At 35.3% G+C, this 14403-nt stretch overlaps 1 protein-coding gene across 3 annotated transcripts in view; it reads left to right on the top strand.

The window, feature by feature from the left end:
- CPNE3 (copine 3) overlaps positions 1-14403 on the top strand; it is a 51727-nt gene that overhangs the window by 20775 nt on the left and 16549 nt on the right. For all 3 annotated transcript variants that reach the window (XM_079901453.1, XM_079901451.1, XM_079901452.1), the window contains 5 exons: positions 1142-1216; positions 2452-2523; positions 6446-6529; positions 8506-8595; positions 12586-12684. In XM_079901453.1, coding sequence (XP_079757579.1) covers positions 1142-1216; positions 2452-2523; positions 6446-6529; positions 8506-8595; positions 12586-12684 — 420 coding nt within the window. The remainder of the gene's footprint in view (positions 1-1141; positions 1217-2451; positions 2524-6445; positions 6530-8505; positions 8596-12585; positions 12685-14403) is intronic.

Below are 14403 nucleotides of genomic sequence, written 5' to 3'. Positions count from 1 at the left end.
TATTGTTCTTTTGTTTAAGTCATAAATGCTGTCAAAGTAACAGCAGCTTCTCCGATGTTCTAACTAGCATGACTGGTGCCCCTTGAGCCCACCCTCCCCACCTCCCCCCCCCACCCCCCATCCCGGCCCCAGCACCATCCCTTTACCTGGCTTGCTCCTCCTCTAACCTTAGGTATGGACCTTACTCCCCCTAGCAAGCCTTCTCTGACGCCCTAGAGTAGTTTGGATCACCTCCATGTGCTCGCTTGGTCCTCTCTACCCCTTCTACCTTAACACTGACCATATTTTATTGTAGTTGCTTAATTGTCTGTCTTTTTAGGATATTACAGGTTGGGTCAGAGCAGGGGTGTGTCTGTGGGCTCACCATTGTGCTTCTAGCTCAGTTTGACTTGTAAGGAGAGATCATGACCATTTATGATAGAATAGGGAAGGCTTCAGGAGGGAGGAGTCATTTTTTTTCAGTGGGTGACATCTATTTCTAAGATTTGTCTTTTATGAGTTTATTTTTTAGTGTTGAATTTTTTTGGAGGTCATGTTATTTCCTATGTCTCAAGGACAACATGGAGCTGATCAATTTTCTCAAACTTTGATAAATAGTATCAAAGAGAAAATTAAAGAAGTATTGATTGGGAAAAAATCACAGTGTATCTAAAATTATAATAAATTTGAGAAATGGATCTATTTGAGAGTACCTAGGTCTACTATATTATTTTAATCAAAATGATATCTTGTGGGGATTATATACTGAAGTTATGTTTCAGCTGAAAAATTGAATCCCATTTATTGAGTATTCTAAGACCCACCTTTTACCTACAGGGGTTTCATTTCAGCTCAATGATTTGTATATGATGAGAATCTGGCCCTCTTTTTTCATTACAAGGAAGGATTTAACTTTGAAGTAGTTGATAAAGAAACTAGTGGGTGGGGAGATTTTATCTATCCAGATTGGCTCCTTGGAAATCTTTTGCAGTGGGTGTAGATGTGTTTTATAATCTCTAAGTCTTTAAGGAATGGACTTAATGTTTCCATTTCTAATGACTTTAAGTGAACTTTATACTCAACCCTTTTTGAAACCATTTCAGTCTAAACATTCACATGTTGAAGTGAAATAGCTCTTTCTATCACTTTCCAATTTTAACAGATTGTTTCCAGTAAGAAACTAACTCGACCACTGGTGCTTAAAAATGGCAGACCTGCAGGGAAAGGAAGCATTACGGTAACGATAAGATATTTGTCTTTTTTCCTCCGAAGATTTAGCATAATAGGACGTGCTAAAACTGTGTATATCAGACAAATATTCCACAGCCATGCTTTATCATTTGATCCCGAATGTTGCCTTGCCTTAAAGTGATCACAACTGGAAACTGTGTTGTGCCAAAAAGAAAGAAAAATGCAGTGTAGGAATCCCTTCTTTGAGTTTTTTAAGCTGCCTATAGAGTCAGGCACATCTTGGTAATGCTTGCCTCTTCCCGATGGAAGCGTAAATTCCCAAGTGGGAAGCAAATTACTTAATAATCTGAATGGATCAATTTGGCTCTCAACAAAGCAAACATGGCAGAGACTTTCCGTAATGGTTTTGATTCCAGAATGATCTTGTATTATGACATGGCCATTGAACCTGTTAACTCTTAACCATGTTTCTTTTGTGCTTGCACTTTGCTGTCCAAATTTTCCATTGCTGATTACTGGACCTGTGCAAATGAATATATGCATTATCTTGTTTCAGATTTCAAATTACATAATGCCATGCTTTTACATATTTTATCTTCTAGAGTTCTGTCCAGGTAATCACTGCCTGAAGAGATAGTTGTTTTACTTTAGCTCTGCCGGAGAAGGCTGGCTCTCTGAGAAAACCGTGTTTGAAGATTATTACGATTATCAAACACATTTCTCTGAGCAGCTGTTTTGCCCTAGTTTAGATTCCTGAGGCATAAGAATGTTCAGTCTTTTGAGGGTGTTGACTTCTGTGTGTGGGACAGAGATCATTATCAGTAGTTAGCTTTATTGCTTTTGGGGTCATGATAGCCTGGAATTTATTTTTAGTAGAATAAGTCTTTCAGTTACCTTGGATGAAAATATTGATCCGATATTTGAATTTATAGTGTGTGATTTACTCATGCTTCTCAATGTTTGGAGAGCTCTCACTAGTGTTGTGCAATCTTCCAGGGCTTTGATTTTTCACTGGAAGAGGGAAGATCCAGTTTGGTCAACAGCATTAAAAAGGAAGTTGCATAATGCAGACTAGGCATATTTTGGGAAAATATTTATTTCACATGCATAAAAGAAATAGTGATAAATCATTCTTAATCGTACCATTTTGTTATTAAACCTTTTAGAATTCACATATTAGTATAGACTTTATATACCATTAGATAACAGAATAATTCAGTACTTCCCGAGTATATCAAAATCCCCAAAACATGTTCTTTCACTTACCTTGTCTACTCATAGATTTCAGCTGAAGAAATAAAGGATAACAGAGTTGTCTTGTTTGAAATGGAAGCAAGAAAACTTGATAATAAGGTAGGTAGGTGATGCAGATTTCAACAAGGGTATCATGTTTTGCCTCACATTGATTCCTTTTTGAGAAAATAATAATGGAATTAATATTATGAACTCTGTCATCTAAGCATCACTTTGAGTGTTAGTTACTTCCGAATTCTGCTTTCTGTTTGTGTGTGTGTTTAAGCAGAAGCCATTTCTCTTTACCTCTTTCCTCTAGAGGTAATCAAGGTGTTTGTATAGCTTAAAAGAAGAATTAATACAATCATTAATGTTACTGTAAGAGGCATTTGAGAGTGTATTTGGATTACTTAAGGAAAAAAGTGAAAATTCCATGCTTTATTAATTAGATTTTCCTCTCTGCGTTCAAAAGTCAATTTTTCTTGAAGGATGAGTACCAGTACATAAGAACACAGCAGTTTAGTTTATAGCATGGTTTGGAATAATTCTTTGAGTGATTTTTGTATGTAATCCTGTAATCCAATCATTAGTCTTCATCATTTTCATATACCTTACAATTCAGTGTGCAAATATCTTAGACTAGTAGCCAGTATCTTTTTTTTTGGACAAGTTTAAACATATACAAAAATAGAAAAGTATTTTTTTTAAAAATTCCATGTTCCCACCACCTATCTTTAACAGTTTTAACTCATGACCAATTTTGTCTCATCCCTACCCCTATCTACTTTCTCTCCTCCCAGACGTCACATCATTTCATCCATATATGTTTTGGTGTATCTCTAAGGACTTTTAAAATAATATAATTGGTTAATATGTCTCTTAAATTTTTTTAATCTATAAATTCTCCTCTTCCTTTTACTTCTTCCCTTCCTCCCTCTCTTCCTCTCTTATTCCCTTTCTCTCTCCCCCTCCCTCCTATCCATCCATGGAATTTATTCAATAAACTGACTCCTTTGTCCTATAGAAGTTTCCACACACTGTATAAGCTAATTAAATCCCTGTGGTGTCATGTAACATGTTCATCTCTCCACCTTTATTTCCTGATTTCTGTAAGCTGGAATTGAATCTAGAGGTATGATCTGGTGGTATCTTGAATTGGTATGAGTTTCATAGGTGGTGGCATTAATTCCATCAAGAGGCACACATTGTCAAGTTCTGTCTTTTGGGGTATTAGTGACAATTGATGACAACTACCTAGATATATTATTTTATTAAGGGTCTTAAAATAGTGATATTCTCATGCTATCATCGCTTCTTCATTTACTTGTGAGAATACTTCTACAGAGAGAAATATTCTTCACATTAGGTATTTATTTATTCTGAGATACAGTTTGTCCAGAAAAGGCAAGTTGAAATGTTTGATTTTTTTATCATATTTATCATTTTTCAAAATAATAAATTCCTCTATATGTGACCAATGAGGACTTTTAAAAAAGTTTTTAGTATTGCTGTGAACTATATTGATTTATTCTTATTGATGCCTAAAGTATCCCAGCTTTAGCCTATGGGAGGGAACCTATTTAAGTTTGTTCATGAGACCATTTGGCATGACCCCAGAGGTCTCTGGATAGCTTCCTGCTCTGTGGCATGACAAATGTTCCAGGCTTATTTTATCTGATTTCTGCTCCAGATTGACAGATCAAAGGGAGCCTTTCTACAATGAGTCCACAATGTGGTACTAGAAGTGCTTAACATTTATTGATTGTTGTCACTCATTATTTCTAGGATTTTCCAGTGGACAGATATAGGAAAGTCTTTTCTTTTTTAAGGGAAACTAAATCATAAATTTGTACAACGATTTCCAATTTAGATGTAGAATTACAAGGCTGTATTTCTTTAATTCTGTAGTCAGCACCTCTTCTCACTTATGTCAAAAATGTTGATTCCCAAAGATACTAACATAATTGCTTATCTGTTTTGTCCTATATAATATCTAATAGTTTAAGAATATAAATATTCATGTTACAATTAAAATATTTTTACTGAAAACAGTTTGAGCTTTCTTTGAAGTTCTTTTTGTCTTTAGGCTTATATATTCCACTTGAGTTCTACAGTTCAACTCTTGTGTTTCAAATAATTCTTCTCTGAATGGTTATGCTGTAACATTAACACATAATCGAATTTTGCTTTTGATATTTAGGGATTGCTTTACAATTTTTTTTTTGATTTAATTTTGTTTTACAATCATGTATAAGATGGTTCCAAAGCCTAGGCATCAGTAGGCATTAGGCATCAATTAGAATTAATCAAAACAAGGTATGTTGGAGAAATTTAGCTTCTTTCCCTGTCCGCTCTATATTTTTTTCTCTTTCCTGGCTGTATGTAATACTTTTTTAAAATTTATATTTTATGGTTTAATCCTTCATTTTCCAAAAAAACTAAGTTTTTTTGTGTGTGTCTATACATGTGCATATGCATACGTATGTGTGTATATGTCTGTGTGTATATATAAACATACAAATAGACATACATGTGTATATCTATATACATAGATATGTGTGTGCATGTGTGTATGTATGTATTTGTATTTATATTCCCCAGCCTCAGCCCATGAGTAAGTGTAGCATAATATATTATGCATACGTTCCTCTACCTTGCTTTCTTGACTTAACTTATCCCAGAGTCAGGGACTTTTAATTCTTATTTTAGTTCTACTACTGTCATATTAATGAACTTTCAAACAAGGTCTGTTTTCTGACCTTCAATATAGTAATAATGATATTCTGCCTTTCTCAAAAGATTATTTCTAAGATAAGTGAGACAGGGCATGTTAATGTGTTTTTGGAAAGTTAACTCCTCTATGTATAATGCTGTTCTTAGTTTTATAAAATGGGGCATAGAGAGGCTTATTACATTACTTAAGGTTCTTCTTAAAGATAAGATTAAATTTTAAGAGTTCTGCTTAGTCTTTGTGTTTACATTTTTGACTGTGCCGAATGTGTTACTTTCTTAACATTAGATTGTGCTGAGGAAGGAAGTAATATTATCTTCTTAATTTAATACTGTGGTAAATTCAGGACTGAAAAAAATCTTCAGTTTAGCGACATATCTGTGTATATTACTGTGAGATTAACAGGTGTCCTTTCTATTTCACAAATAATAAGTAATATATGCTAAGGAGTATAGAAATTTCAAAATGAAGATAAAATAAAAATGAGAAAATAAAATCATCCACAATCTTACTATCTGAGTTTTACCTCTGGGAACGATTTGTACATTCTTCCAGAATTTTATCTCCCTGTGTAAGAGTGTGTGTGTGTGTGTGTGTGTGTGTGTGTGTAAGATGGCGATAAGGGTATTTTTGAACACTCATTGTACTTGAGCATTATACAGGAGTGCTGTGATGTGGTGAATTACAGAGGAAATAGGGGATGTACTTTGTGCCCTTGAAGTACTTCTGTTGTGCATTCCACATATCTACTTGTGTGTGCTCCTTTGTGTGTGTAAAGAAATGTGCGGGATTGCTGAAGGAGTATTGGACATAGAAGGGTAAGATATGAACTCAAAGCTCAGATCCATCAATTAATTAGTTGTATGATCTTGGCAAAGTCATTTAACTCCTCTGAATCCATTTTCTCGTTCTGTCTCTCATGGAGTTAGTATGACTAATGTATGGGATCATTTATATAAAACTACTCAGTGCTATGTGAATGAATGAACACTGTTAATAATGAAAACAAGCTAAAAACGTATTGTATTGATAACGGGTCCTATTGATCACTGTATTTTAAAGCCATCATGTAAGGGTGTGATACACAGGATTATGAGCATTTATCACAAGTGCCTTAAAAGTTCTCCTGGTAGACTTGAGCAGGCTCATATGTTTGTGAGGAAGGTGTTGGGATTTGTATTTACTGCTGTATTGTACTGCGTATATCTTTACTATAGAGTTAAACTTCAGGTACTGCTGACATGTAACATGTATAAAGTGTGGTTTCACATGGTTTAGGAGGAGAATAATTGCTTTTTTATTTTAATGTAGGATCTATTTGGAAAGTCAGATCCATACCTGGAATTCCACAAGCAGATGTCTGATGGAAACTGGCTAATGGTTCATCGAACAGAGGTGAATATCTGAATTTGAAAAGTAGGGTTGAGGTTTCCTTTGGAATTGTAGTAATCTGAATTTTTAAAAATTATGATTGGCGCAGTGGTTGAGAGTCCGCCTGCCAATGCAGGGGACACGGGTTCGTGTTCCGGTCCGGGAAGATCCCACATGCCACGGAGCGGCTGGGCCCGTGAGCCATGGCCACTGAGCCTGCGCGTCCAGAGCCTGTGCTCCACAACGGGAGAGGCCACAACAGTGAGAGGCCCGCGTACCGCAAAAAAAAAAAAGAAAAATTATGTATTTATAAAAATATTAATCTGAGTTCAGACATATATAATTGCCAAAGACACAAAGTCAGCATGCTCATTTTTTTTCTTTTAATGAGGAGGTGCTACTATGCTTAATTTTTAAAACCCTATAAAGAACACTAAAATGTATACCAGTGTATCCCTCACCTAGATTGATCAAATGGTCATAACTGTGTTCTCTCTCTCTCTCACACACATATCCATGCCCTTTTGTAAAACTGTCCTAATGTAGGCTGCAGACATCATGACTTTTCACCTTTAAATGCTACAGTAGGTATTTCTCAAGAACAAGGGCATTTCTCTACACCTCCATAACTGAGAGCATTAACATTGATTTAGTAATATCATCTAATATACCATTCATCTTCAGATCTCCCCAATTTTTCCACGTTTTATATATGTTTTGTTTTGTTTAATACAGGATCCAATCGAGGTTCACGTTTTGCATTTGGCTATTACGTTCCCAATATAGTCCTCTTCTCCCTACCTCCCTTATACCTTCAGACTATGAATCTCTTGAGTAATCAAGATCAGTATGTCTAACATACTGGATTCTTTTGTTTCCTCACAATTAGGTCCAGATCAAACATTTCCATCTAGAACACAGTATGTGTATCTTCCATCATCAAGGTGTGTCAGGATGCCCAGTACTGATGATTCCAGTCTGGGCTACTAGGTTAATCCGGTGACCACCAGATTGTGCCATGATAAAGTCTCACCTTTTTCCCTTTGTAATTAATAAATGATTGCAGTGTGATTCTTTGAGACTTCATGAATAACCTCCATTTCGCCCAGTGGTCTTAGCATCCATTGATGATCCATACCTGAATCACTTATATTGGAGGTTGCAGATACTCTTATTTCTCTCACTTTTATTTTTAGAATCATTATAGACCCATGGATTGTTATAGTATATTCACTGTGTTTATAATTCATTACTGTCATGAATTTTGCTGCTCATATTAATCCAAATTTGACCAGGAAGAGCTCCTTCAAATGGTTCTTGGGTTCTTTTAACAAGACTCCATTAGTCTTTAAGCAGTCTCTTATTTTATGTGAAATTATGTTCTTAATTCAACATGTACCTAGCCTGTCCCAAGTCTGGAATGAGCTATTTCTCTTATGGAACCCTATTCCTTTAAGAGTGTAGTAGTATTTGGACAGTAGGGTATATGAGTGCTCATTCTACTGGGATGTTATTGCTTTTAGACCTTTTCAATGGACACAACTGAGAAATATGTATATTTGTGTATATATGTTTATTATATATACATATTTTAAAATTTTTAAATTATGAATGTAGACTATTTTTCCACTTCACAACCAACATAGCAAGGTTCTTTCTGAGCCTTTCTTATTCCATATTTGAATCTTATGTCCTGCTTTGAAAACTCTGGTTTCCAACAAAACCAATAATCTTCTCTAATTTTTAAGTGCACCTTAAAAAGAGTGGATATATTTCCCTGTTTTTTTCTTTCTCACAGTGTATCACAATTAGACAATCTATCACATTTTTCATATAACAGGTGTATAATATTATCCTAGCTAGGTTTTCATTGACAAAGTTGTGTGGGTGAAGAGGTGAAGGATGAATGGTGAGAGTGGTGGGAATCTAGGAAAGGCAAGAACAAAGCATTAATGAATGGAATATTTTTCTAACTTGTCTTTAAATCTTTTTTTTTATAGGTTATTAAAAACAACTTGAATCCTGTTTGGAGGCCTTTTAAAATCTCTCTTAACTCCCTGTGCTATGGAGATATGGATAAAACTATTAAGGTAATTTGAAATTATACATATATATACACACACACTCACTGCTTTTATAAATTATTTCATTAGATAGTATTTAAAGAAAGAAATGTTTGAATTTTATTTACATTATGAATAATAAAATAGAAATGTTTCTGGTAAGTAGTCAGTTTGAAGGAGCAGACATTTTGAGTGATCTGTTGACCTAATCCTTAATCAAACATTGTGATTTTTATTTTTTTAAATAAAATACTTAATTTAAGTCTTCCTTTTAATAAGATTCCTCTGCTCTGTGAATAGGAACCTTTAACTACACTCTTTGCCTTTAGTGTGTTCTTTGCAGATAAAAACAGATGTTACTTTAACTGAGAACCCAGAGCTTCCTCCTGCCCTTAGCACAGAGCAGAATAGTGGTGACATTTTCTGTCACTGATATTTTCAGAGTAAGGTAAAATTTATTAAAACATTTGGATGGCTTTAGTTTTAGAGTTTTTAGAGGAAAGCAGAGTGGGAACAGGGAGCAGAAGCAGATAGCTAAGAATTTCTTTTAATGTTTTCACTTATAGCCGTTTATCAAAATAGATACATTATTTTTAAGACACTTTTATACTAGAGTCACTTCGTTACGTAAGATTCCAGGTAGAACCCCTTTCTTATGTTCAGAAGTCAGCAAACTGAGGTGAGTTGTTTGTTTATTTGTTTCGTTTTTGTTGTTTTTTTTTTTTTTTTTTTGATAATTAGTATGGTGAAAGCAGGAAAGGTGATGGCCTGGAACAAGCAAAGGACTTAAAGAGTCAAACCGTAGTCCAAGACTTGACTTAGGTCCTTAACCAGCTAAGGGTTCTTGGGCAGATTATCTAACTTCTTTACTTATATAGTAGAGAAAATAATGTCTACGTAACAAAATAACATAAGGATTAAATTAATAAAAGTGAAAAGTTTTATAAACTCCTAAACACAGTAGAGGTGCTGTTATTATTGAAAACTACTTCATTTCTTAGATCCATAAATTTTGTCCTCAGTTTGCAGAGAACTTTAAAAATCAATGAGTGTGATTTGTGTGATATTTCAAATAGCAGTGAATGTCTAGGTACAAAGTAAATACTAGAAAAGTAGCTTTACAAATTACTTTTTACTGTTATTAAATCTAGAACTTTTGCTTTTCACATTAAAAATAGTAAGTTGAAGCTTCATTAGATCTGAGAAGCAAGAAAGGCTGAGGAAAAAAGATGCCTAAACTGTAACTATTTGACTGATTGTAATAATATGTTAACAATGAAACAATGTTTTTTTAAACTTTTTTTTTTATGCACAGTGGCATGCTTACAGGGCTATTTTGTTATAGTAAGTAAATTGATTTTCTGAGCTTTCTCTGATGAATGTCTTCCAATTCTTAAAAGTTTCTCCATTTGTTTTGACTATATACAACTTGGTTTGCCACACCATCACTGTCTTTATTTCTTTAGTTCTGTATTTCTTTGCAATATCAGAAAGTCATACATCAGTGATTCTCTTGGTATTTGGAAATTGGTTAGAGGTGTAGTAAAGAGTTATAGAGCAGAGAGTAGAGTCAGAATCATCACTTTCTTTGCTGCAGTATGAATGTGCCAGTGTTATCACTCTAGCATGTATTATTATTTTCATAAAATCGTGCAAATAAGAAAAATAATCATGCATGCCTAAACGGGGAATGCCTTAGTGAATGTAGTATTGTGTGATGTGTGCATTCTTTTACATGTATACATATGCACATATGTGTATATGCATACATTTCAGTTTCACAAACATTGCTGATGGTGTTGTTTAAAACAGCCAATATTACTAGTTTTTAAATTCTTGAGAAGAGAAATTAAATGACACAAATCATTACATCATTTACCTCAAGCTGTATCTGAACATATGCCAGCATTATAAATGTCACATTTTCCTTTAGCATCAAACATTTGCCTTTAATGAGGCAACAGTGAACTTTTCTTATATATTTATTGTAGTGAGTTATTGGGAATTACATTTTAAAAATGTTTTTACACTCCCTGAAGTTTCGGACAGTCTAAACATGAATAGTTTTAGCTCCTGCATAAGCTTTGTTTAAATAAAATCTTGGCCTTATCAGAGCTTGATCTTGTTGTCTTAGGTATAAATTGGAGTTTCCTGAGTGCAAGTCTAAAATGTAACATTCTGTTTTCCATAATAAAAAAAAAACTCTTAAAAATGAAATTATTAAAATATTAAGATTGTTTTGACTTTATCTTAATTTTAGTTCCTCTAGAAAAAATTATTAAGGTCATTAATTTTCTTTTCTGTCAGATAAAGGGCTTTTGGTTTAAAAATTGAGTATCGGATATGTAGGGCAAGAGTTAGCAGGTCAGAATTGATCAGTGACTGAAGTGCTGGGAACAAATAAAAACCCTTACTGTTGCTCAAAATTGCAATTCTAGACCTTGTTTGTTTTATTTATTGATTGTTTGATTTTAAGTCTTCCTGAATAATAATGAAAATATAAGGGGTGAAAGACTTCCTGTTATGATAAGCACTCAATTCACCTCTTAGAGAACTGAGAAGAAAATAAATCACTTTGCTAGGTGAATATATATAAATCCTGAGCATTTTAGCTTGGTGATTAATATAACTTTGTAAAGGATTATAGCAGGATGGAAGATTGGCATAGGGTAAGATGCAAATTGCTTCTAAGGTACAGGCTTTTATTTTAAATCATAGGCTATAGAAGGATTCAAAAGTTTCCTTGGAACAGATTTACATTGTTGGTTACCACACAAGATATGTCATCTTCTAAGACTATTTAATTCTTCTCCTACCTGACAAGCCTCAGTAGATATTGTGTGCAATGCATGTAATAAATGTTTGCAGAAAGAAATGTTTGAAATTACAAAGCACTATAAAAACATCGGGGCTTCCCTGTTGGCGCAGTGGTTGAGAGTCTGCCTGCCGATGCAGGGGACACGGCTTCGTGCCCCAGTCCGGGAAGATCCCACATGCCGCGCAGTGGCTGGGCCCGTGAGCCATGGCCGCTGAGCCTGCGCGTCCGGAGCCTGTGCTCTGCAACGGGAGAGGCTGCAATGGGAGAGGCCACAGCAGTGAGAGGCCCGCGTACCGCAAAAAAAAAAAAAAAAAAAAAAATCGTTTTTTTATGATCACAGTGAACACCTCTGTTTGCTAAGAGTTCACATCACCTTATTTTATCATTGCAATGAATATTCAGGTATGCTTGTGAATATTTACTCTTTGGCTACATCTGTCAACCTGGTGCAAAACTATACGGAAATCAAATACCCTCAGCTCTCTTCTGTCTGCTTCAAGAGAGAGCGAGCCTTTAATGAGAGCCATAGCCAAGATTCCTGTCTTACGTGGAAATAAAATAATTATGACCCAGTATAGATACTTCCTCAGTGTATAAAAAACTGTTTTCCTGGAATTTTCCTTTTCATTGTGAGAGTTGTGATCCTCAGAATGATGCAAATCTGACTTCATCATATCTAACTCCTAATAGAAGCCTAACCTCACCAAACTGCAACTAATGAAATATGTTTTCCGTAGTTACTAATCATCTAGAATTTAATTATACAATTTTTAGCTGCCTAGGATACTGACTTCCTTTCTTCCTCCAGATAGATAGTGGCTTTAGCCATTGTAAAATGATAACAAGGTAAAAAGCAGATGAGAAAGAAGGTCTAATTCCATTTTGATTTTATCAGCACTTGTAAAGGGCATGTACAGGAACTGGAAACTGCTTAATGTGGAATTTGAACAGTATTTGTGTTTTTCATCTGCCTGTGATGTGTCCTAGAACCCCATTCCAAGGATAGCGAGTGTTTGAAAGTGTTTCAGTATTGTTCCTCTAGGAAGTTAGTTCCTACTTCTCCAAGTAGGACTGTATGTTAAACATTTTCACTAATTTTAATTAAAAGTACACTTCTTGGTAAGTCCCATTTATTGCAGCCAATACTTTTTAACAAAATTATATTGATTTTTATATATTTTTATTATACTTACTTCTAGGTAGAGTGTTATGATTATGACAATGATGGATCCCATGATCTCATTGGAACATTTCAAACCACCATGACAAAACTGAAAGAAGCCTCCAGAAATTCACCTGTAAGTTGCATCCTTGTCATTTGCATATACCTTATAGTTTGGCCCTGTATTTATTCATTTTTTCTCTTGGCATAGAAAATAGTTTTCCATGCTTTTACTCTATATTATGTAATGCTCTGAAGTCTGTGGATTTTATTTGTTTAGTAGTTGGATGATCCAAAATTCTTACTTGGGATGAGTTTTCATTTATGTTTTGAGGTTTGGTTTCCTTTGTCTTCAGACAGTTTATATGGTTTGATTGAAAATCCTTTGTTTTAAAGATCTTGGCATTTCACTGGTCACAGTAATTAATATCTACACTAGACAAGTACCTGGACTTGAATTGGGTTCATTTATTCTCCTTTTGGACATTTTACAAATTGGCTTTTACATTCTGCCTGTGGCTTTCCTCTGACTTGTCCTCACCCAAGGGAATGATAAAAGCATAGTTACACTATTTCAAATTATGTAATATTAAGCTGCCATCTAATGGTACTAATTTTGTTAAGATCATTTGTCTGCCTTAACTACGTTCAGTTTATTTATTTATTTATTTTTTGCGGTACGCGGGCCTCTCACTGTTGTGGCCTCTCCCGTTGCGGAGCACAGGCTCCGGACGCGCAGGCCCAGTGGCCATGGCCCACGGGCCCAGCCGCTCTGCGGCACATGGGATTCTCCCAGACTGGGGCACGAACCCGCGTCCCCCGCATCGGCTGGCGGACTCCCAACCACTGCGCCACCAGGGAAGCCCTACGTTCAGTTTATTAGTTATCATCCCCACATATTTCTAAGATTGCTTCTTGAAACTTTTCTGTCTGTAAGGCAAAGTGCCTAAAAACTATTCCGGAGTGTTGTTTCCCTCTTACTTACCTTTCTAGTTTGAATGAAATAAGTTGTTAATTCTCTTTATAGCTTACTTAGAATAATATGAAATGTTTATTACCTGCTTAGAGACCTGAATAATGCTCCTGTATATAGCATTTGCTTCTGAAAATCTAAACATGAGGTTTAAAAGGTAAGAGATTATGGTCAGGTGGGAAGTTCTTTTTTACGAAGTCATGTAGGTGAGGTGACCCAAAAGAGGATACTGATAGTTTTAGATCAAAACTTAAAAGCTAAATGAATAAATAAACCTTATCAGCTATTTGATTTAAATAATTGGGAGAAATGAGTTTTGAACAAACGTAGTGGGACTAGAATTTTCAGTAGGTCATGTAGAGATCTCTAGTCCTGTTCCTACACCCTGGTCACAAAGCCCAGATACTAGAAATAACAGAAGTGCTTGTGTGAAGTAAGGAAGGCTTTCAAATCACACTCAGTGGTTTAAATGCAGAGATTGAATTAGGTTAACAGTTTGAATTAAAACAACAGCAAAATTCAGCTGTAAATATTCTATTTAAAGATTTTTTTTTTTATTTTTAAAGGCAGAAATAATGGAAAATAATGAAAATCTGAACATTTAAAATAAAGCAAGCTACCTAAAAGAACTAAATATGAAGAGTGATCTGGATTGTTGTTTCACTGGTTTCAGCGGGCCTCTCACTGTTGTGGCCTCTCCCGTTGCGGAGCACAGGCTCCGGACGCGCAGGCTCAGCGGCCATGGCTCACGGGCCTAGCCGCTCCGTGGCATGTGGGATCTTCCCACACCGAGGCACGAACCCGTGTCCCCTGCATCGGCAGGCAGACTCTCAACCACTGCGCCACCAGGGAAGCCCCTCAAGGAGTTTTTTTAACATCATT

The sequence above is a fragment of the Stenella coeruleoalba genome, assembly GCF_951394435.1.
Source record: "Stenella coeruleoalba genome assembly, chromosome: 17".
NCBI lineage: Eukaryota > Metazoa > Chordata > Mammalia > Artiodactyla > Delphinidae > Stenella > Stenella coeruleoalba.
The sequence above is the reverse complement of the archived record's forward strand: the minus strand, read 5'-3'. Positions and strand labels throughout refer to the sequence as shown.